Consider the following 22,803-nt stretch of genomic DNA (forward strand, 5'->3'; position numbering starts at 1 on the left):
GAGGAAGGCGGGGTCCCACTGTGCTCGTCCCCGTCCCTGCGAGCGCTCCCTGTGTCGCCAGTCGCAGCCGGAGCCGGACCCAGCAGTGCAAACCAGGCGTGGCGGTGTGTCCCCGAGGCGTCCGGCCCCACCCTGACCGCCCCCACAGGGTCCGAGGGCCCTGGCACGGCGACAGATGGCCCTCCTGCCCACAGAGGCCGCCGCTCGCTGGCCCCTTGAAGCAGCCCCCCACCACCTTGCTAGTAGCCGCTGGGGGTCGCTGTGTGTGCGCCGAGCCCCTCTAGACGGCGCGCGAGGTCCAGGTCTGCGGGGTTGACCGCATCTCCTGTACGGCCAGTGCTGTCGTGTGACACTGTTGGGGATGTCTTGCACCCTGGATGCTCCTCGCCCTGGTCCACCGTTGCAGCTTCATCCTCATGAAATGTGAATTCTGTCGCCTCCCCCTGGCAGAGGCCGCCGCCGCTCTTGGGAGCTTACCCTTTTGGGGGAGCCCTGAGGTCCTGAGGATTGGTTTTTAGGCTCCTGCCCAGGAAATGCCCCCGACATGAGCAGGAACCCTGCAGCCTGGCCCTCGGTTTCATCTCTTGTCAAGTACCCTCACTTTGCCCTTCAGGGAGTTGAGGCTATTTTTTTTGTTGTTGTTAAAAAGGCTTTATTTTCCTTTCAGTTCTCAAATTTGCTGGGTACAGTTTATCGGCGTGGAAACTTAAATTTCACATGCGATGGAAATTCAGTTATCAGTCCTGTGGGGAATAGAGTCACAATATTTGACCTTAAGAAGTAAGTATGCTGAAGTGACATTAATAACAGTGGTCACCTGTGTGTGAAGGCAGCTGGCATCTTTCTCGCCTGCCTTTTAGGGCACACCCATTAGTTAGGTGGCCAGAGACAGATCAAGGATTTAGTAGGGTCAGTAGTGGAACTGCCTGCCCAGTTCCTTGTTCTTTATTCTAGTGTCTTAGCTCAGCCCCTAATGTCTACAAGGTTGACATTATCTTTAATTGTGTCACTCAGGTCAGTAACATGGGAAAGGACCCTGCCTCTCCTATGGAGGTACAGGCAGGTGGTATGGCTCAAGGTTAGTACCTCCCCATTGGTAGAGGTGCCTCCGTTCTCTAAGGTCAGATGTTGGTTGGGGGAGCAAAAGCCATCTTGACCCCTGCTCAGAGGCCTCCCGAGTGGCCTTGCCTCCTAGTTGGATGGGCAGTCCCATGGTATCCAGTTCCAGTTTGGCAGCTGGAGACCATTTTTGGTTGCTCAGGTTTAAATGTTTCTTCTGAATACGTGCATAGTTCCCCCCTATCTGATTACAGGCAGCACTCAGTTCCTTCCTAGAAGTGTTGGAAAGTCCTTGGGCCAACCCTCCACAATGGTCTCAGTGGCATCTTTTTGTTTCTGAGGCTGTTCCAAGTGGGTGACCCTGGGCCATGTTTTCTCCATCTGTAAGATGAGATGGCAGTGGTACCTGCTTTGCCTGCAGGGAGTAACTGGTGAAGGACGTCGGTGACCCCTGGGTCAGGTCGGCTGCTATGTTGTTAGGATTGTTTTGTTTAAATAACATCTAGTGAGGGGCTCTCCAGAGTTAGGAGAACATGCTCACTAAGAATAAAACAACAGAACTAGAACCCAGCTCTGACACTTAGAGGCATACTCTGTCATTATTGCTAATTTTTGTTTGTTTGCATTTTCTTGTTTCTATAAAAACATGAGCAGTGTGCCAACATGTGGCTATTGTGGTGGGACCCTTTGATGGGCACTCAGCTTGTTTCCAGTTTCCTGGCTTTGAACTGGTACAGAATCTAATTGGATATCAGTCTAGAGGCAAAGTTGATTGTAACCAAAACCTGTTTTTAAGGGTTTTAATGTGTCTTGCCAAGCTTCTTCCAGGGACAGTGCCATTCCTTCTTCCTCTGTGGGGAGTGTGAGAGATGAACTCTGTGCAGAATCAGTGGCATGGAGACGAGGCCATGTGGGGAGGGTTGGCTTCTGGTCTGAAGCCAGCCCTGTCTCTTTTTGTCTGATGACACAGATCCACTGCACAATATGGTTTTTGTCTCTTTCAGCAACAAGTCTGATACACTACCCCTGGCCACTAGGTACAACATCAAGTGTGTGGGGCTATCCCCAGATGGCCGCCTCGCCATCATTGTTGATGAAGGTAAGGGGGTGGGAGGAAGGACTAGGGTGTGAAGGTGGCATAAAGCAAACACCAGGTCCGCTGAGGGTGGGCCAGGGGCTGAGACATCCACTGTACACTCCAGTGGGTCTCTAGGACAAAGTTGTACCAAGGATGGGTTCTGCATCCTCTGGCCTCCCCTGGGGCCAGAATTCTAGTCACACAGGGGCCATGGTTAGCACAGGACCTTGCTATGGTTTGACCTTGCAGATGAGGCATGTGTGGTGTCTGGAGGTCCCCAGGTAGCTATAGGCTTGTACCTGGCCTCTTGCAGGGGGTGCTGCACTCCTGGTCAGCTTGGTCTGCAGGTCGGTGCTGCACCACTACCACTTCAAGGGCTCTGTGCACAGCGTCTCCTTCTCTCCGGATGGCAGGTAAGGGTGGCTGGATCACCAGCCCACCTGCCCACTTCCTCCCACTCAGGCTCAGGGCGGTCACCTGGGCACATAGCCCAGAACCCAGCTCTGACACTTAGAGGCATACTCTGTCATTATTGCTAGTTTTTGTTTGTTTGTTTGTTTCTTTGCATTTTCTTATTTCTATAAAAAATGAGCAGCGTGCGGCAGTGGGCACAGGAACCCCTGATCTGTCTGAGGGAGGGGGCAGCCGCCAGGCAGAGGAAGGTGGGCTCTAGGTCCTCTAGCATTGCTGGTGTCCTGCAAACAGATGGCTTGTGTTGCAAGATGCCACTTGGTTCTGTTTCTTCGTGTTCCCTCCCACGGCCACCCTGCAGCCTCCAGGTCAAGCTGTGTCTTGAGGCTCTGCGGCATTAGGGCTGTCATTGTCATTGGTTCTGAGTGTCGTCTGTGCCCCTATCTCCTATAGAAAGTTTGTCATCACAAAGGGCAACCTCGCTCAGATGTACCATGCCCCTGGAAAGAAGCGAGAATTCAACGCCTTCGTCCTAGATAAGACCTACTTTGGGCCATACGACGAGACCACATGCATCGACTGGACCGATGACTCCAGGTGGGGCTGAGGTGCCTTTGACCAGTCTCTCTGGCAGACAGCTTCCTTCTCACCCCAGGGATGCATTTTGAAATGTCTTCACCTGAGCCTTGTGTAGTGCGGGTGTGGCCCACGGTATTAGGCCCGGGCCGCTAGCTCCTGGTCAGGTCTGCGGTGATGTGGCATTTTATTACTAGAAATCAGACAACAGAATCTGGATCTTGGGGGGAAATGAAAATAAGTTTCAGTCTGAGTCACCACACACCCTAGGCAGCTGTGCTGCCAGGAGTTGGTGAGTGTCATGATGTGCAGGCTGACTGCCTGAGGCCCTGCCACAGCAAGTCTGTGTCCACAGCTGTTCCTGCTCCAGAGGTGATCAGGGAGTTCCTGGCCTCCTAAAGACAGTTTGCATTCTGTTGGGTCGGCAGCTGGTAGAGGTGGCATGGCTTTTGTTCACAGGACCACCTTGTTCTGCACCCAGGACAGGCTTGCAGTGTGGGAGAATGCACCAAGCATGCTTGAGTGTCCTGTGGTGCCGGGTTTCTGTTCTCGAGACTAAAAGACTCGGGGGTCACTCCAGTTAAACTGGGCTAACTGGGCTGCACAAAATAACTACACAAGAGACACAAATACCTTTTTCTTTGGGGTTGCTGTGACGGCTCCTCTGACCTTAAGGGTCCGCGGAAAGAGAGAGATCGAGAGCACGCGCTGACCCCTTTTATTGAGGAGAAGCTATTCAAATGAGGCAAGGTCAGGTTTCAGGGGGCTGAGTCTATCTTCATGATGTCCACTGTCAGCAGGTTGACTGACACCTGGGTAGGCCACACCCAAGGGCACAGTAAGAGGAGGGGACACACACAAGGCACTTCCATGGAAGATTCCATCCTAAACAGGGCAAGGGATTATATTACAAAGGAACAGGTGAGCATAGCTCCACCCATGGGCTGTAGCAAGACACACCCATTCATGAGACACTGACCCTCGCACCCAAGAAGGGTGGGGAAAGCTCTGCCACATTTCTGTGACTGAGCGCCTCAGCACCCAGCCAGAGAGTGTGACTCAGTCACGTGTAAGGATGGTTTCCCACACTGTGGGTCAGGCTTGGGCAGGTGTACCTTGTGGCTGTCCTCCTTCCACCAAGGGCCACTAAGTCCTATGTGTATGACTATTTGTGCCATATACAGAGTGCACTGGAATTGAGTCTTGGCTGCACCTGGAGGGTGTAAGGAGGTGGCCTCCCAGGAAAGGCACATGATGGGTGCAGCAGCTCCAGAGAGGAGACAGGGCTGCTTTGGGAAGCCTTTCCTGTGCCCACAGGCACCCGAGCCACCTCTCAGTCCCTCACAGGGGATCAGGCGGTCTCTGCACAGCTCATGTTGGAGGGCAGATGAGTCTCCATTGCCATGGACTACTGTGGTGGTAGTGGCACTTGGTCACAAACGCTGAGGAGCTGTGTTGTCTTGTTCCAGGTGCTTTGTGGTTGGAAGCAAAGACATGTCCACCTGGGTGTTTGGAGCTGAACGCTGGGACAACCTCATCTACTACGCACTGGGGGGACATAAGGATGCCATCGTGGCCTGTTTCTTCGAGTCCAACAGCCTGGATGTATGCCCTGGGCCCCAGATCCCTAGGCCAGCAGTGATGGGGCAGTGCCCTGGGGCAGGCTGCAGGTCCTTCCTCCCTGAGTGCTGCTTGGCTGTCCTAATTGTCGGGGAGACCTTTAGGGTTGCAGTTCAGAGGGGCCTTGAGTGGAACTGTGTCCAGAAGCTAAGCTGGAGAGGGGGTTCTTGGTTGTAGAGGCTTGTGGCTGGCCTGGGTCAGGTTGGTTGGCTCAGGCCCAGCCATGTGCTTCCCTTGCAGCTGTACTCACTCAGCCAGGATGGAGCCCTGTGTGTGTGGCAGTGTGACACACCCCCAGAGGGCCTGAGGCTGAAAGCCCCCACAGGCTGGAAGGCAGATCTGCTGCAGCGAGAAGAGGCGGAGGAGGAGGAGGAGGAGGAGGAGGGACAGAGAGAGATCACCATTCGGGGGAAGGCCACACCCGCTGAGGAGGAGAGGAAGGGAAAAGTGAAGTACTCTCGTCTGGCCAAGTAGGTCTTAAGGGCAGTGGTGGCCTTGGTGTGGTACTTGTGTGGTGGTGGCGTCTCCTACCCTCAGATGTAAACATGGGTTTCACAGGGAGATCCAGAGAACAGACCTTTGTCTGGATCTGGGTTTGAGACCCCATGAGTACTTGTGGTGTTGAGACCATGCCCAGGACCTAGAGCCCCGGCCACTGCCTTAGTGATCTGGGGCAGGACATGGAGGCGGGGCAGAGAGGGAGGTGTGCCTGAGAATGCTGTGGCTTTGCCAGCCCCTGAACTGCTCAGTGCAGGTGAGCCTTCCTCTGCCTCGGGGACAAGGGGTCCATAGTGCGCTCAGCATGAGCTGGGCTGAGGTGATAAGGTATGAGATGAAGGCGAGGAGGACGCACTTGGCTGGGTGTGAAAGGTGGGTTCTCTGGCTCCTGTCCCCTAGAGCTCTGGGCTGCCCCTCCTCCAGACATAGCACACTCTCCTGCTTCATGATTAGTACCCACCCAGTCAGCCATTCAGACTGGGGTGGGTTGGTTAGGTCACTGCTCTCACAGTTGTGGACATCCCTGCATTGGCTGGGCTGGGCAGCTCCACACTTATCATTTTCTCTAGCAGCACACACCCAGGTGGGTGACCAGGACCTCACAGACTAGGGTTGTGGCCTCTCCAAACCAGGTCTGTTGGGTGGCTAAGAAACTGTCCTAGAGTCAGGGTACAGGGCATAGGTAGGTTGTGGTCACTTGAGGACCATGCATCCCCTGTAACCTGCCCTGTTGTGTACTTCACTAGCCTAGATGCCTCCATTCAGCAGTTACTTTGGCCTGGACCTATTATCTGTCTAGTGAGACTCCCTCCCAGTTGAGAGGCAGGCAGAATGAGAGATGCACAGTGGTAGTGTGGTTGTGTGGTATGGCAGGTGGCCTCATGCTAGGCCATGGGGTGGGGGTGTCCATGTTCAGTTCTGTTCTGGGAGGTTCCCTGGCTTGAAGGGGAGTGGACCTTGGGGAGAGACAAGGGCAGGACCTTAGGGCTAGGGCAGCTGGACTAGACTGGCCTTGGAGGTGCCGGCCTAAGAGGGAATTTATGATGTGAGAGGAGGGAGTGTGCTGGGCCGTGGGCAGGCGGAGGTGGAGATGGGGGAACAGGTCTGGCTGGACTTTGGGTGCCCATGGGAGTCTCAGAACAGTGCAGCTGCAGTGAGGAGTTGGGTGAGGACTGAAGGAGACCCCAGAAAGGAGGAGCTGCAAGGCACTGTCCAGTGAGGGTCACTCACTGGCAGGGACTGCGGTCACCAGTGTAGAGTGTGGGGGATGGCCCTTTTGGCATCAGTCACCTTAAGAGGGAAAGGTGAGGGCAGCTGTGCTGTGCATATGTGGAGCCAGGAATGGGTTAGATCACATAAAGCCAGAGGTGTCATCAGGGTCACCTTGGTTATCTGGGCAGGAAGTGGTGGGCACCTACCCCCTGCCTCCCTGTAGGTGATGTTGCCTGTGAACACCCTGCCCTCTTTGGCAAGGGGCAGGAGGGGAGACCATCTAAGAGGCATTGTTTACTTTTGTGTTGTGGTGACCAAAATACCTGTCAAGGATCAACTGCAGGAGGAGAAGTGTGGTTTAGGTTCATGATATCAGAGGTCTCCGTCCGTAGATGGCTAACTCCATTGTTCTGGGTCCATGGTGAGGCAGCAGCATCATGGCGGAAGGGCCCAGCAGAGCAAAGCTGCTCAGCTGCTGGCTAGGTCAGGAAGCAGAGTGGGGCCAAGGCTGCAGGGAAGAACAGGCACCCTTCCAGGGGCCCCTCCTCCAGACATACCACCCTCTCCTGCTACACGAACCCTAACCCCTAAACCCTAAACCCTAACCCTAACCCTAACAGCCGTTCTGGTTGGGTCACTGCTCTCACAGTCCAGTTGTGAACATCCCTGCATTGGCTGGAGCTTTTGGGGGACACTTCATATCCACATAATAAGAGGTGTCTTGGTCCTGAGCTCAGAACATAGCTGAGTGAGCCGGTGCCTGGGTGCAGCTGGGGTGTGGCCATCTGAGGTGAGCAGGGTGATCTGCCAGCTAGGTCCATGATCCTCCTTCTACAGTACTCCACCTATCATCAATCCAGGTACTTCTTCAATAAAGAAGGTGACTTCAACAGCGTGACAGCTGCGGCATATCACAAGAAGATTCGCCTCTTGGTCACAGGTTTTGCTTCTGGAATCTTCCATCTGCATGAGCTCCCAGAATTCAACCTCATCCACTCACTGAGGTGAATCCTCTGCTCGCTGGGCTTTTGTGCACCTGCCCCGGGGCCTAGTGATTGCTGGGGGTCATCAGGGAGCCTGCTACAGTCCCCGGGGTGGCTCCCACCAGCCTGTAGCCTGTGTTGTGGCCCTGGATTTTGGTCTCAGAGGTGGTGTTTTTATTCTTTATCCTTGGTTTTTCTCTTCTGTTCTTCATCTTTGAAACAGAAAAAATTAGAATACTAGTTCCACAGTGAGTGCAGTTGAGGATGCTGCAGGGAGGGGCGGCCCTGGGTTGACGGGCACTCCTCTGCTCATCTCTTCTTGCCCTTTTCTGCTCAGCATCTCAGATCAGAGGATCACTTCAGTTGCCATCAACAGCTCTGGGGACTGGATTGCCTTTGGCTGCTCAGGTTTGTTTCCATGCCGAGCTGTAGAGATCGAATGTCCTAGAAAAGTCTGCCAGAGGACCATTGAGGCCCCTCGGTGTCGTGGGCTTCAGGCCACGAGGCACAGGCCATGGCTGTGAGCAGAACAGCTCCTCAGGGGCTTACGTGGCCAGGAGAGTGATTTCCAGGTGATTGCTCCTCTCCGGTCTGGGGCCTGGGGTTTCTTGTCTGACTTGTGGTCCTGCCCACAGCTCCTTGAATGGCCTCTTGGCCTCAGTCTCTAGGTCTGCAGTCGAGGCTAGTGGCCTACACTCCAGCCACCTGCCAGGCAGGGGCTGCTCTCTGCCCTGGTCCTCGGGTCTGTGCTGTGTGCAGTGCCTATGAACAGGGCAGTCCAGCCCCAGCTGACCTGGGGTCAGGATCAGTCAGGGACTTGTGGTCCTGTACCCACAGGCCTTGGCCAGCTGCTGGTGTGGGAATGGCAGAGTGAGTCCTATGTGCTGAAGCAGCAAGGCCACTTCAACAGCATGGTATCTCTGGCCTACTCTCCGGACGGGCAGTATATCGTCACTGGTGGGAACGACGGCAAGGTGGGCATTGGCCAGCACTGGACAGCAGGGTGGGCCTTCATCCATGCAGAGCTGTGGGTGGCTCCTGCTGGCTTCTGAAGATTGGGGACATGTACAGGAATTTGAATGGTGAGGGCTGGGGTGTCCTGTGTCCCATTTCTGCCCCAGCTGGGTCTGAGGTGGTCAGGTGCTCGCTTCTCTGCCTCAGGCTTCGCTCACCTGGAGGCAGGTGGCTGGCTGTGCTCACACTGTCCCTTGGGTCCCGCTGCAGGTCAAGGTGTGGAACACCCTCAGTGGCTTTTGCTTCATCACTTTCACGGAACACTCCAGTGGGGTCACTGGTGTGTCATTTACTGCCACCGGCTTTGTCATCGTGACCTCTTCCCTGGACGGCACGGTGCGTGCCTTCGACCTCCACAGGTGATGGCCTCTGCCGTGGGTGTGGCTGCCCACATACAGGCGAGGGTGTCTGACACTGGCTTGTAATGCCAGCCGTGGGCTTCTTTCCCCACAGGTACCGGAACTTCCGTACCTTCACGTCTGCGCGTCCCACCCAGTTCTCCTGTGTGGCCGTGGACTCAAGTGGGGAGATCATCTCTGCCGGGGCCCAGGACTCCTTTGAGATCTTTGTGTGGTCCATGCAGACAGGCAGGCTCCTTGACGTAAGAGCCAGCGTGTCCCTGGGGCCGTGCCCTGATGGGGAAGGGGCCACCCTGGTCTGGCCCCCAGAGCACTGGCGTGCTGGCTGGGGACGTGGGGCCCTCTCCTGCAGGCCTGGCAGAGGGCAGGGGTGGAGCTGGCCTCCCTCTCACGTGTGGTGTGGAGCTCTTGGAGCACCGTGTCGGCCCTTCTCACGCCTCTGTGCCTCTGTAGGTTTTGTCTGGCCACGAGGGGCCCATCAGTGGTCTGTGTTTTAGTCCAATGAAGTCCATCCTGGCCAGTGCCTCCTGGGACAAGACGGTGCGCCTGTGGGACATGTTTGACAGCTGGAGAACTAAGGAGACGCTGACCCTCACGTCCGATGGTGAGCTGCAGCTGGGGTTGGCAGACAGTGACCAGGGGTCAAAGTGTGTCTTGCTCTTGTCTAGCTCTGGTCTCATCTCATCCCTCTGCCTGCCTGGCTCTTGGTTGTGTGTGTGACATGAGCCTAGCAGGTGAGAAGAATAGCCCAGACCCCGCAGTGCAGGGCAGCCCGGAGGCTGACGGTGCTTAGCCAACACCGGGCGGCAGTGCTTCTAGCATCACGCCCCTGGGGCTGGGGGTTCAGCTGGGCTCCCAGTCTGCTGCGCACAGGGCTCCCAGGGGCAGCTGCTCCCCCTGCTTTCTAGAGTTGCCGCTGTGCTTAACCAGTCAGTGGCTGGTGCACTGCTGATAGGCCTGGGAATGAGCCCGCTGTGGGGGTGCCTGACCACCCCTCATCTTTCCTGAATCAGGCCTTAGGCCCTGCTTCACCCCCCACCCCTGTTCCAGGCTCAGCAACTGCAGCCCTCGCTACATGTCCTCTCTGCACTTGGCCTGTCCATTTACCCCTGAGTGGTCTTTCTGTGACTCAGCTGCCAGCCTTACCTCTGGCCAGTCCAGCCTGATCAGGGGTCCTGGGGGTCTCCCTGTCTCCTCCAGCTTGTTCCCAGCCAGGGTGTGCCGTTCCCTTGCCTGCTGGCATTGGCACCTCCCCTGGGGGGGAGCTTCCTGTGCACTAGAGGGGCTGTGGGTCTCCTGGGGTGTGGAGCATGGCCTGTCTGCCAAGCTGGGGGTCTTTCTCAGAGCCTGAGGCTTGTTTTTCTCTAGCTCTAGCTGTGACTTTTCGGCCTGATGGTGCAGAGCTAGCTGTGGCCACGCTAAACTCACAGATCACCTTCTGGGACCCTGAGAACGCGATACAGACGGGTTCCATCGAAGGCAGACATGACCTCAAGACAGGCAGGAAGGAGCTGGACAAGATTACGGCCAAGCACTCGGCCAAGGGCAAGTGAGTGCCAGCAGGGAACAGGCCAGAGCTGCTTCGCACACTCCTGTTGGCTTGTCAGCTTGTAGGGACTGGGGGTTTCTGAGGCCTTCCCCCAACTAGGACCCTGGGACCAAATTCCTACAGCCACTTTTTTGTGGGTGGGGGCGGGGGTACCAGGGATTGAACTCAGAGACAGCCACTGAGCCATACTCCCAGCCCTATATTGTATTTTATTTAGAGACGGGGTCTCACAGAGTTGCTTAGCATGTCACTGTTGCTGAGGCTGGCTTTGACCTCGTGATCCTCCTGACTCCGCCTCCCAAGCCGCTGGGATTACAGGCCTGCACCATCACACCCAGCCCTACAGCCACTTTCTTTCTGGTGTAATTCTTAGTTCTTGAGAGTACCACTGCAGGAGAAAGGGGTTGGGGAGGCGGTCTTAATTTGCTGAATGTGAATGTGCATAGCCCAAAGTCTGAACCAACTCCAAACTTCCCTCTCTCCAATGATGTCATCAGCCTGGTGTTTAAAACAAAAAGGCCCAAAGCCGCCCTGCACAAGAGCAGACCCTCCTGTACATCAGCTGCCTTCCAGGTGCTTGGCAGGCACCCACCGAGCCTGGTTCTGTGTCGGTGGGGAACCACCAGGCTGTTTCTGCAGTGGCTGCCCTGTTTTGCATTCCCACCAGTTACGCACCAGGTCCCTTTTCCCTGTGTTGTCACCAACATCCTTTTCTTAGATAGAGCCAGTCTGCTCGGGTGCATCAGTGTCCAGAGCCGGTATTCCTCTGCCCAGCAGAGGTGGTGCGCTTGCTGGCTCTGCCCTCTTCTGTGGTGGTGTCACAAATTTGGGTGGCATCCAGGTTTTATGTTTTGTTTTGTTTTTTTCTGCTATCCCTTGTTCTTTTAGTGTCATATCTCAGAAACCGTTGCTGTCCCAAGGCCATTGTTCCCTGTCTTGGCACCCAGGGCAGTCAGGGCATAGCTGCTGCTTTTTGCAGACCTACCAAGGGGCTGTGGGAGAGCTGGAAGTGGGCGGGTGACTATATGTGCCAACATGGACTGGTTTTAGCCACGTGGTCCTGTTCTGCCTCCTGGCAGATATATTTGGTTCTCTCCTGACAGTGGGTGCACACACTGTTGGAGGCCATGGGTGTGAGAGTCTTACGTGAGGTCAGGCAGGGAGCCTCAGAGGCGTTGGAGAGGAGAGAGAGCTCCCCTTTGGGGACGCTGGTGTGGGGTTCTGACTTCTTCAGAGCTGCACGTCAAGAGGCCTGGTGTGAATCTGAGTGCCTTTGTCCTCTGCCCAGGGCCTTCACCACTCTGTGCTACTCTGCAGACGGCCAGAGTATCCTGGCGGGGGGCATGTCCAGGTTTGTGTGCCTTTACCACGTCCGGGAGCAGATCCTGGTGAAGCGGTTTGAGCTCTCCTGCAACCTCTCTCTGGACGCCATGGAGGTGAGCAGTTGTGTGGGCCCTGACATAGGTGCTTCTGACAACCTGGGCCCCAGCCAAGCTGTGAGGTCAGCATCAACATACAGCTGTGACTGGCTGAGCGGGTTCCTGAGCCACATGCCTGCAGTACCTGCCAGGGCCTGGCACTTTCCCCACTTTTAGAGTTTGACCCCACCTGAGCGGGTGGCCGGGGCTGGAGTGCCCAGTGCACTGGCTTGGGCCATGCACTAAGCCCTGTAAGGGAAGGAGTCGGGGTGGAAGGTGCTGGTGGGCTGCCTGCACCTGGGCCATCCTTCTGGTTGCAGTGTGGGAGGGCTCTTCCTCCACTGCCCACAGGTGCCTGCCCTCTGCACACCTTAGACTGTGGTCCAAGTCGCTCCTCGTGCCCTGGTCTCACAGGAGTGCAGGGTGTGGACTGAGGAGAACCGAGGCCTCTGGGCAGAGTTGAGGGCCTTCTGTGGTGCCAGAAGCCACCCTCCTGCTCCTGAGAAAGTGTCCACATTTCCCTCGGGGAGCAGCTGCCCTCATGTCCAAGCAGATGTCTGCTATGGGCGAGGGCCTGTCCCTGTAATGGTGGCAGTGGTGTCCAGTGTGCAAGGGTGAGTGGGGCTCCTACAATTGGCTCCAGTGGCCTTCACCCTGCGCTTTGTGCAGCCAGCCCTGGAGGAAGACTGGGGACCGGGAACAGCACCCCTTGGCCTTGTCCTGTGTTCTCAGGGCCTACTTGTGGTCTGGTCTCCATTCCACTCATGGCTAGAGGCTCGTCCACTGTGGGCGGCTTGTCTGCTTGGCACACAAGCAAGAGAGAGAGATGAGGAGAAGGTGTTCATGGCTCTTGCTGTTCTAGGAATTTCTGAATCGAAGAAAGATGACGGAGTTTGGCAACCTGGCGCTCATTGACCAAGATGCTGGGGAAGAGGACGGGGTTGCTATTCCGTTGCCAGGTGTGAAGAAAGGTGAGCAGAGGTCCCCTTCTGTGTCTTGCCTGTCTCCTGGTCTTTCTTGTGGCAGTGTTTCTGCTCTCTTGGTTGGGGCTGCAGTTGACGGAGTCAGCAGTTACTGCATCTTGATGTCTTGCTGGATGGGGGAGGTGCCTGGGGAAGACCCAGTAGGTGGGGTGCTGGTGCCACATCCCTGCCAGGCACAGCTATGCCACTCTGCCCTGTGGGGGTACAGGGTGGATCAGGGATTCCTATGCATCTTCTGATTACTGGGGAGCAATCTGAATGTGCTTGTTCCCCAGTAACTGCAGTTGTTCTTTTCTTCCCAGGTGACATGAGTTCTCGTCACTTTAAACCTGAAATCAGAGTGACTTCACTGCGCTTCTCTCCCACCGGTGAGCCCTGAGTGAAGGGTTGTTGGCCCAACGTGTCATGACCTGTGTTCCCAGGGGAGGTCAGTCAGCGCTGCCCTCAGGCTCTGCACTGCACTCTGTCCCCTACAGGTGGGAATGTGGTGATGAACCCTGCTGCCATATGGTCTCCTTGTCCCTGAGAAGGGACTGCTATTGAGAGCTCCAGCCCCAGGCACATTAAGCTTTGATATGTGGTGGCTCAGGGCCATCCTGGGAGGCGGCCTCCTCAGGCTATTAAGCGCACTCAGGCATGCAGGAGGGTCCATCTGGGCCTTTCAGGAACACGGGGTCCCCTTGGGCAGAGCAAGGTGAGGATCATCAGCCAGCGCTTTCCAAAATGGATGAAGCAAAAAGCCAGGTGCAGAACCACTCATGGGTCTTGCATCCTGTGAACCAGCCACTTCTGCCCAGCCACCTAGGGGTTTTTTTTGGTAATGGGATTGAACCCAGTGTGCTTAATCATTGAGCCACATTTCCAGTCCGGTTTTAGAGACAGGGTCTCACTGAATTGCTAAGTGCCTTGCTAAGTTTCTGAGGCTGGCTTTGAAATCAACGATCCTCCTGCTTCAGCCTCCACAGTCGCTGGCATGACCGGCATGTACCACCACACCCGCCAGCCTGCTAGTTTTGTAGCTCAGGTTTTCCTGAGACAATCACGTTTGTTCATTCCTGCAACTTGTGATTGTGTCCCAGGCACTGTGCAGCTACAGCAGGGACCATTTGGCTTCTCTCATACTGAAAAGTTTACAGCCTCCTGGTGCAAGCAGAGGGAACAGGCACATGTGTCCTTGCTCACGTGTGCAGGCAGTAGGCCTGGGGTGCCGTCCTCCAGGGTGACCCAGGCAGTTCCTTCCCCAGGGGCAGGGTGGCAAAAGGAAGATGTCCCGGTGCCGTCCTGCACTTCGGTGTTTGGACCGTGAGCATGTATTTAACATCTTGCCTTTCTTTTAAAGATTGAGAAATCTCTTTCACTCTTCATCCCCCAGGGCGCTGCTGGGCAGCCACCAGCACAGAAGGGCTCCTCATCTTCTCCCTGGATGCCCAGATGCTCTTCGACCCATATGAGCTGGACACCAGCATCACCCCTGGGCGGGTACGGGAGGCCCTGCACCAGCAGGAGTTCACTCGGGCCATCCTTATGGCCTTCCGGCTCAACGAGAAGAAGCTGGTACAAGAAGTCCTGGAGGCCGTGCCACGGGAAGACAGTGAGCAGGGGCCTGGTCAGGTGGAAGCTCAGGGGCCTGAGGTGTTGCTCTCTTTCACAGAATAAGCGTAGCTTTTCTTTTGCAGTCGAAGTTGTCAGTGCTTCTCTTCCTGAGCTGTACGTAGAAAAGGCACTTGAGTTCTTAGCTTCCTCATTTGAAGTATCTCGTCACCTTGAATTCTACCTCATATGGACACAGAAGTTGCTCATGTCCCATGGACAGAAGCTGAAGCCCAGGTATGCTGGGCTTCCCTGCTGTTGGTGTGACCTTTCACATGGCCAGCTGATCCCGGTGGTGATGGGGAGCTTTGTGTTCAAGAGCAGCATTTACTGGGGCCTGGTGTTGCCCCCCAGTAACCACCGCACTCTGAGGGTGTCTCCTTTCCAGTGCAGGGCGGCTGCTGCCTGCCGTCCAGTTCCTTCAGAAGAGCCTCCAGCGGCACCTGGATGATCTGGCAAAGCTGTACGTGCGGGGCTGGCAGTAGGGTGGGGTTCGAGTTCTTGTCATGGGTTCTGTGCCTGGGACTGCTCCCTGCACCACCTGACCTGGGCACAGTAGGTTCCAGTGTTGGAGAGTGTGCCACCCATGCTGGGTTTGAAGCACAGCTTTGATGCAGCTGGTGCTAAAGGAGCTGAGCCAGAGAAGGGGTGTGCCTGAGGTGCAGCTTGAACCTCCAACCTCAGGGCATTTGTCACAGTCCTAGGACGGGGTTGTCTGTTCTGGATTTGCATGTCTTCTGCATGAGCAGTAGGAGCTGGCTGGTGACAGGGTGCCTGGTGTTGATGATGATAGTTTATCTAAGGGGCTTGGACAGGGCCTGGACACTGAAGGTACTCTGCAAGGCCACCCCTTCTGCTTAGACAACGTGACTGCATCTCCCAGCTTGCCCTGTCAGGATGTCTGCTTCTCTTTGGTGCCCATCTGGGCTGGTGACAGGTCTGTTCCCTGCCCTGTCTGGGTCCCTGGGCCAAGGCTCGAGTCTGGTCCCAGTGGTGTTCTATCCTTGAGCTGTCCCCCGTCTTTATAATGGGGCTCAGAGTCTAGAACAAGCCCTTCCTCCAAATGCCTCTGCTTCCTTGGCATCAAGGCTTCCCTGCAGGAAGGCTGGGCTTTAGGGTGCCATTCCTCATCTGGTGGCTTGTTGCTGATTTGCTGGTGTGCCCCGACTGTGGGTCTGGGGGAGGACCCTGCCTAGCCAGCCCGTTGCCCCAGTGATCCTTCACTGAGTCGCTTTGCTATCTTCCTGGGAGCTGTTGGTGTCAGGAATGTGTGATGTGACCAATTGACTCTCTAAATGACCAGTGCGAGGGCCTGGCAGGGAGGCCGTTCGTTTGGGCAGAACCCAGATCTGGGCAGGGAAAGCAGAGGATCCTGTGGAGCAGGTGGGCCGGGGTGCTGGTGGAGTGGAGCTGATGCCTGTACTGACGTGATGCCCTGTGCCCACAGCTGTGACTGGAACCGCTACAACCTGCGGTATGCTCTGGCCATCTCCAAGCAGCAGGGTGTGAAACGCCCCCTGGACCTGCGGGGAGTTGAGGATGATGGGGGAGCATCCGATGAGGACAGTCTGCACCTGCTGGGAGGGGCCGGAGATGAGCCCACTGCCACTGCAGCTCCCGATTGTCTTGGTTGAGACCTTCCAGAGGGATGGAACCTCTGTCACCTGGCCTAGGACATGGGACTGCATCCAAAGTGCTGGGATGTTGTCACGGGGTCTCCCTTTTCCGTTGAGAAGCACACAGCCCATCAGGACAGCGAGCCAACCTGCTAGCACCCGGCAGGCACTTGTGTGCCATGGGCCAGGATCCCACAGTGAGGACTTTCTAACATTGCCTTCACGAAATGTAAATAGGTTCATGTTTGTGGACTCATATAAACTTAATGGGAATTATTTATATTTTTAATACAAAGTTCTAAAGACAAACTTGGGATTAGAAACATGAGATTCTGGAAATGCTTTATCATACTGTTAGTGGGTGTGAGAAGCTGAATGGCACGTGCAGGATGAGGCAGGGAAGGCAGGGCAAGTGGCCGCCTGCCTGGGCCTGTGCTCTGGTGATCTGTCTGCACAGGTCAGGGCAGGGAGCCCCTCAGAACGCTGACATTGGAGGGTATACATGGGGGAGCTCACTCAGAGCTGCTGTGCCAGCCTGCACGGCCACACAGTGCCACCCCCGACTAGCACAGGACACAGAACAAAATACAGACACAACTTACCTTTACACAAGCTTCAGGACAGCTTCCCTGGCTCTCAGCCTCAGGTTCCCAAAAAGGGAGAGCAAGAGAAAGTCGCGAGAGGATGGCGAGAGAGCAAGCGAGCACGTTCGGAAGTCAGCTTTTCTTGGGGGGGACACTGTTCTTAGAAGGTTCCATCCATAAAAGGGCAGAAGGGGTAGGATTTCAAGGGAACAGGTGAGTGTAACTCAACGCCAGGGGCACTCCTACAAAGAAGACAGTCTTGCTGTCCGAGCTGGGTCAATGCCCAAGCCACAACAAATGTGGTCGGAGACTGGTGCATCAGGCCTGGAAGGCATGGTCATTCAAAGCTGCAGCTCCCCACATATTTCCCCTTCTTTCTTTGAAAAAGCAGGTGACGAGTCACTATCTCGAGTCCCTGGATTCTTGTCCTGAAGGCACAACATCCTATGATTACAACACAAGAGAGAATTAGTAGCAAGGAGAACAGTACAAGGATGTACCATGCAGAGTGTTTAAGAATGCTTCCAGGGTTAAAGCCACTTAACTCTCGAGGTATTTGATCAGTTAAAGAAGTAGGATCCGAAAAATCAGTCTTACTCTTTTGTATGTCTTGGTATATAGTAATGGAACTCCAAAAGATCCAAGCTGCTCTTATTATTCTGCCAAATACCTAACAAATGGTTTCTAGCTTTCTCCCAATCCCATTGGGGAGCACTGTATTGGGGAGCACTGTGTTTGGCAGCACTAATTAACACACACACAGTCAGCGTGATGTTTGAGCCTTTCCTTGAATTTCAAAGCTGAAAGCTCATTACCAATATTTATGACAGTAGCCTCGAAAGCATTTAGCTTAGTCTCAATCCTTTTATCAATATTTGTTTGATTATGAAGAGCTTTGGAAGTGTTCTTAGTCAAATTATTAAGAAAATCTGCATGTTGAATATTTTGAGATTGGCCACTGAAGCTGTGACCATGGAAGCAATAAATGAAACTAAGGCAACTACTCCCAATACTCCGAGTCCAAGAGCACATTAGGTCTCGCTAGCTGGGCTTGTGCTTGTTGTAAGACTTGGAAACCAGCCTCAGTGTACCCTGGCTCTGAAGTATTAGCTGGCAATGAGACCAAAGAGGGCTGATGACGTATCGTATCTGCGCTCCTTTCCCTCTACTATATCTGGTGATACAGTGAGTTAAATTACAGTTATTACATGCTACAAGATATCTCTTCTTTAACTTTCACATTTCCAGTAATTAAAGGAGATTGGACACAGGCCATAACAGGAACCCTCCTTACAATTTTTGCCTACAAAGCCTGGTAAAGATTTGTCAGTAAAATGTAAAAAATTGTGAGGCAGCAATTAAGCACCAGACATCTTTCTGAATACCACCTTTTCTGAAGGTCAAGATGTTACTAACAAATTCTCCAGGGGTCATGGCAGCACCCTTGCATAAATGCTTTTTGTCAAATCTAGGAGGTCAGTCTAAAATGTACCCACTATTTCTAGACACCTTTTGCTGTACTGGGGAAGTATTTCTACAATCCATCCACTTATGAAAGATGCCAGTTTGTATCGCAGAACAGTTAGGACAGTGAGGTATTCATGGACATTCTGCTGAAATGATTGGCTTGTTATGAGAAAGTTCCATTTTAATAACTGATCTGATTTAATGCTTTGAGTCTCTGGGGATAGTACGGTTAGCTGGTCTAGGACCCCAACTGCTGTCTTTTCCTCAAAGGATACTTTTGGACAGCCAGCATGTTTATCATGGGACCAACACCTAGGAAATTGAGCACTATAGCCAGACTAAGTAAATCCAGTCACGTGGGTGACAGTAATATGGGTGTCTGTAAATCCTCCCATCATGTATGAGTCATGAGTAAATACTGGGATGGATTCTCCAGTCCACACCACTGGGTGTACAAGAGGTGGATCTGGAAAATATGCCCAACAGGTTTCCCCCTGATTCCCCTTTACCTCGCAGCTCAGTAGAGCTAGTATTGTGACGAGCATCATAGTTAGAGACTTAGTTTTTCCTTGCTGCGGAGTCATTTGCTCAGCCTGCAGCATCAGATTCTTTGGCTGCTTCCCCGAGGGTAGCTTCACTATTGGGTCTCTGGGCCATCTTCTTTCCCTTCTTCTTTTGAATTCCTCTTATTGGGGGGAGACAGGTCTGGTGTCTCTGGATTGATCCTCAGTTGTTTCCATCTTTGAGTCTTGGTTCTAGGTCCTCCATGCCTGATGGAGAGAAAAGCACCTTCTGGGAAAATGCAGACATGAGCTCTGCCCCCCAGTCACTGGATCTGGTCCTCTCCATTGGCCAGTCTGCAAATCCTTCCACCTTCCTTAAAGGGCCTATTGCTGTGGAAGACGTGTTGCTCAGCTGCTGTGCGACCTTCTGAGTCACAGTTTAGAAAGTTTAAAAGTTTAAAGCATGATTGAGGTTATTTGGGGAGTTCTAGTCCCATCTCCCCCTTGGTTTTTGTGATTATAGCTTAATAGGTAAATGAGCTTATTCAACAATAGCTAATCTGATCGTGATCGTAAACTGGCAAATCATAATTAGCTGCCTTTTCAACTTGGCAAAATCTCCAGTTCAGTTAACATCTCTAGAGGGGCTTCAAAGCCTTGCCTGCAGTTTCTCTCAGCCTGTTCGGTGCAATAATTGGTCCAGTTGGACTGCCACAATAAATAATCGCCCCCCCCCCCCGCCAAAAGGCATGCTTTAGCCAGTGTAATCCAGTCATGCAGGGGCACAGGCTCACTACATAAAGACTCAAGCAGGCTTTGAACAAATGCTGAATTTAGACTGTTAAGTACAGCAAGAATTTTTTAGTTCTTTTAGAGTTTTAAAAGGATCCACAGCGTGCACGTGGACACATTGGTTTTGCTTGTTAACCTGCTCAAAAACTGGGAAAAGCTGAAAATCTGCAATGTCCTCCCCACCTTCAGTGCTGTCCTAAGGCCACACTGGAGTGGCAAAAGTGTGGCTACAGCCAGTACAGAATAGTTATTGAACCTCATTCTCCTGGAGGAGAATGGCCAGATCAGAATGGTGGACGCAGGGCCCGTCAAACATAACCTACCAAAGTCCTCCTCCAGCTCAGTCTCACCCTCTGATTGGGAGTCTTCAGACTGTGGCTCAGCTTCATCAGTATCTTCCTGTCCATTTTCCTTCCCTCCATCCTGGATCAGCCTCATGGAAACCCGATCAGGGCTGGTTTCCTCTCTAGCACATGCCCCTACCCATGAGTTCTGCTGGCCGCTGGTGAGTCACTGTCTCTGTCAGGTTCAGCTGTGACTGAGCCTTTGGTCTCACCCCAAGGCCCTCTGTCTGCGGTCTGTGAGCTGCAGACTGGGCGAGAATTTACTCTGCCCTCAGTTCTGCTACAGATAGAGAAAACCGCCTGGGAGCAGTTGTGGGCTGTTTTCTTGCTCCAGTCTTCTAATTGCTTTTTGCAGCCCTTTCAACAAATCTTCCAAAAACCATTGGTCTTTGTCTCAGTTATCAAAAAGACACATTTCTAGAGCAGTCAAGACTTTTTGAATATTTTCTATTGTACCCCTGGTAGCTTGGCAGAGAGGCAGCCTTCAGGAAATTTTCTACTTGGCCTTTCCCAAGTCATGCAAATCTGGCGAATCTTCTTCACAAAACCACGGGCATATGTCACTGTTTTTAGGAATTGAGCCAGCTGGGCCCTTTTGACCTGTTTTCCTCTCTGGTTAATTAAAGTGTCCAGGATCATCAGATAAATCTCTTTCTGAAGATGTGCAATTGCCAATAATAATTTTTAAACGTCCCTGGCTCTCAATTTGTCTTTTTTCACAACCCCAAAACACCACAATTCTCTGAATTTCTAAAGCATGCTCACCCAAGTCTACCTCCAAATTCACACACACCCCCCAAATGTCCCTGTTCGGGAGCCACCTGCCATGGGCAGCTGAACTAAGGTCACTTGTGTGAATTTGTAGGGACACAGACACAACTTACCTTTACACAAGCTTCAGGACACTTTCCCTGGCTCTTGACCTCAGTCTCCCAAAAAGGGAGAAGAAGAGAAAGTCATGAGAGGCGGGAGAGAGAGAGAGAGATTGAAAGCTTAATTCTTGCAGGGGACACTGTTCTTAGAAGGTTCTATCCATAAATGGGCAGAAGGGGCAGGGCAACAAGGGAACAGGTGAGTGTAACTCAACCCCAGGGGTACACCTACAAAGAAGACAGCCTTGCTATCTGAGCTGGGTCAACACCCAAGCCACAACGAGTGCAGTGATTGGTCAGCCTGGTGCATCAGTATTGGAAGGCATGGTCATTCAGAGTGTCTCCCCACAACACAGAAGGGGACACCACTCCCCCATGCAGTGCTTCACCCCTGCAGCATATGTGTGCTGTCTACCAGGACCAAACAGCCTCTTTGCCAGCAGTGAGACCCAGGTCAGTGGACGGTGCACTCAAGCCACCTCTTCTAGTTGCTGGAGCTGATAACATGCCCACCTGCCTCCAGCTGGTGCCACACCACAGGTTGGGGAAGATGGCTCATGTCACACCCAGTGTGCTGGGAGTTGCTACCACCAGACCATCATTAGACTCACAGGGTGTTCCAACCCAAGTGCTTCAGCCACCTGCACTTACACAGAAGCTTGCAGACTAGAAACAAAGCGCTCAGGCCTGGTAAGAGTGGTTTTGCTCCTATATGATCTCAGCAACAGACTGGAAAATAGGGTCCCTTGCTATTACCTGCCCTATATAGGATTTCTAGACTCCCTCCTCACCTGAGGCTTTTGGTGATATCCATGTCCAGTGACTAGCTGAGCAGTGCTCTGGGTGACATGCTAGAGGTGGAGCTCAGCAGTAGGGCCCAGGAGCCTCTGCCCTGTGTCCCAAGCCTGTGGGTGGGACGCTGGTCTCCCAGACCCACTGAATCAAAGTCTGCCTTGCCTTGCACATGTCCTGTTCTTAGCACCCATCTGTGGTAGTGAACTCTGCCATCTGGGTTACCTCACCTTTTTTTCCTTTTTCTTTCTTTCTTTCTTTCTTTTTTTTTTTTTTTGTTTGTTTGTTTGTTTGTTTGTTTATAAGGCTGGGAATGGGACCCAGGGCCATCCTAGGCATGGATGGATGCTAGGCAAGCACTCTACCTCTTAGCTGCACCCCTATCCTGGTGATAACCAAAATGGATGCATTTTGAAGTTTAATTCCTAGGAGCAGGACTATTTCCACTATTTGCTCCCTCATCCCCTTTCTTCAATGTGATCTATCCAGGTATCTCTGCCTCACACTGCTACTCCCTAGTGACCACCTCCCTGCCTGATTGGCCCCACTGACTCCCCACACACTGTATAAACTGGGCAGATATGCCACAATGGCAATTGGAACTTTGGCCTGCTTGCTTTAAGCCACCAGTTTGAACTCCCCCGACGGAAGTCTGTGGCCCTCGCCACAGCTCTGACTCCACATGGGCTGCTCTCCCTGCACTTGTAATAATCTTTATGTGCGTTTGGCTGCCTAATCACAAAAGGGATAGGTGCCTTCCATCCTGGGACCCTAAATGAAATCAACACTCCCAGCACTTGGTGTCATGTGCCCTAGGAGCCATAAGAAGCCAGCACACTCCAGGGAACCTTCCCCGGCAGCAGGAGAAGGTTCCAAGGGGCTCTTCAGGTCCCCGCCCCAGAAATAAGGAAGTGGAACAGAGGCCCAAGAGTAAGGAGTGGAACTTTCCGAGGGCATGTCCCCCATGCCTCGTGCTTGTTATTCTAGACCCCCAATCTTGTAGGGTTTAACAGTAAGTCTTAATGACGGTCACTTTAGGAAAGGAAGGACCTTGGGTGAAATCACTTACTGCAGAGTCCTCCAACAGTGAGCATCTGGTAAATCCAGGAGGAAGGCTGCTGCCCAGCCCGCCCCGCCATCCACTGCGGGCCAGCGGAAAGCGGCCACTAGCGGGGACTCAACGGGGTCACAACTGGGAGACGCGGGCAGCAAGCGCGAGAGTGGGTGGGCACAAACCAGGTGTGCGCGGCTACTCTGGGCACGGCGCTGAAAAGTTACAGTCCCATCAGAAATACAAGACAGTGACCCGTGCCCAGGAACAAGCGGATACCACCAGCGGGGCGGCCTAAAGCCGGCGGAGCAGCGCTCCCAGGGCCACTGCGCAGGCGCGAGCTCAGAGGGGTGGAGCGCGAAGGAGCTTGGCCACTGCGCAGGCGCGCTCGGGATCCGCCCAACGGCGCAGCTGCGCAGCTCCAGCTACTGC

The 22,803-nt window shown here is 53.7% G+C and overlaps 1 protein-coding gene and 1 long non-coding RNA gene across 3 annotated transcripts; one reads left to right on the forward strand and one right to left on the reverse strand.

The window, feature by feature from the left end:
* The first annotated feature begins 413 nt into the window (after positions 1-413).
* Positions 414-16,289, forward strand: Pwp2 (PWP2 small subunit processome component). Its single transcript, XM_015478361.2, has 20 exons — positions 414-780; positions 2,064-2,158; positions 2,451-2,550; positions 3,002-3,145; positions 4,594-4,729; positions 4,985-5,214; positions 7,315-7,458; positions 7,775-7,845; positions 8,275-8,411; positions 8,662-8,810; positions 8,905-9,052; positions 9,264-9,414; positions 10,179-10,359; positions 11,648-11,795; positions 12,640-12,748; positions 13,063-13,128; positions 14,133-14,351; positions 14,437-14,587; positions 14,739-14,813; positions 15,798-16,289. Exons 1-20 carry the CDS (start codon positions 545-547, stop codon positions 15,982-15,984), a joined length of 2,877 nt encoding a protein of 958 aa, XP_015333847.2. The 5' UTR covers positions 414-544; the 3' UTR covers positions 15,985-16,289.
* Positions 11,185-22,726, reverse strand: LOC107136534. 2 transcript variants are annotated; one of them, XR_007347842.1, is made up of 4 exons: positions 22,390-22,726; positions 18,527-18,787; positions 16,569-16,994; positions 11,185-15,927 (listed from the first exon to the last, which is right to left on the reverse strand). It is a non-coding gene; the product is annotated as an uncharacterized LOC107136534 (long non-coding RNA). The 2 variants fall into 2 exon arrangements; XR_001502720.2 differs by lacking the exon at positions 11,185-15,927 and having other exon boundaries at positions 16,225-16,994; positions 22,390-22,722.
* Positions 22,727-22,803: the final 77 nt, after the last annotated feature.

The sequence above is a fragment of the Marmota marmota genome, unplaced genomic scaffold (assembly GCF_001458135.2).
Source record: "Marmota marmota marmota unplaced genomic scaffold, marMar, whole genome shotgun sequence".
In the NCBI taxonomy this organism is placed as follows: domain Eukaryota; kingdom Metazoa; phylum Chordata; class Mammalia; order Rodentia; family Sciuridae; genus Marmota; species Marmota marmota.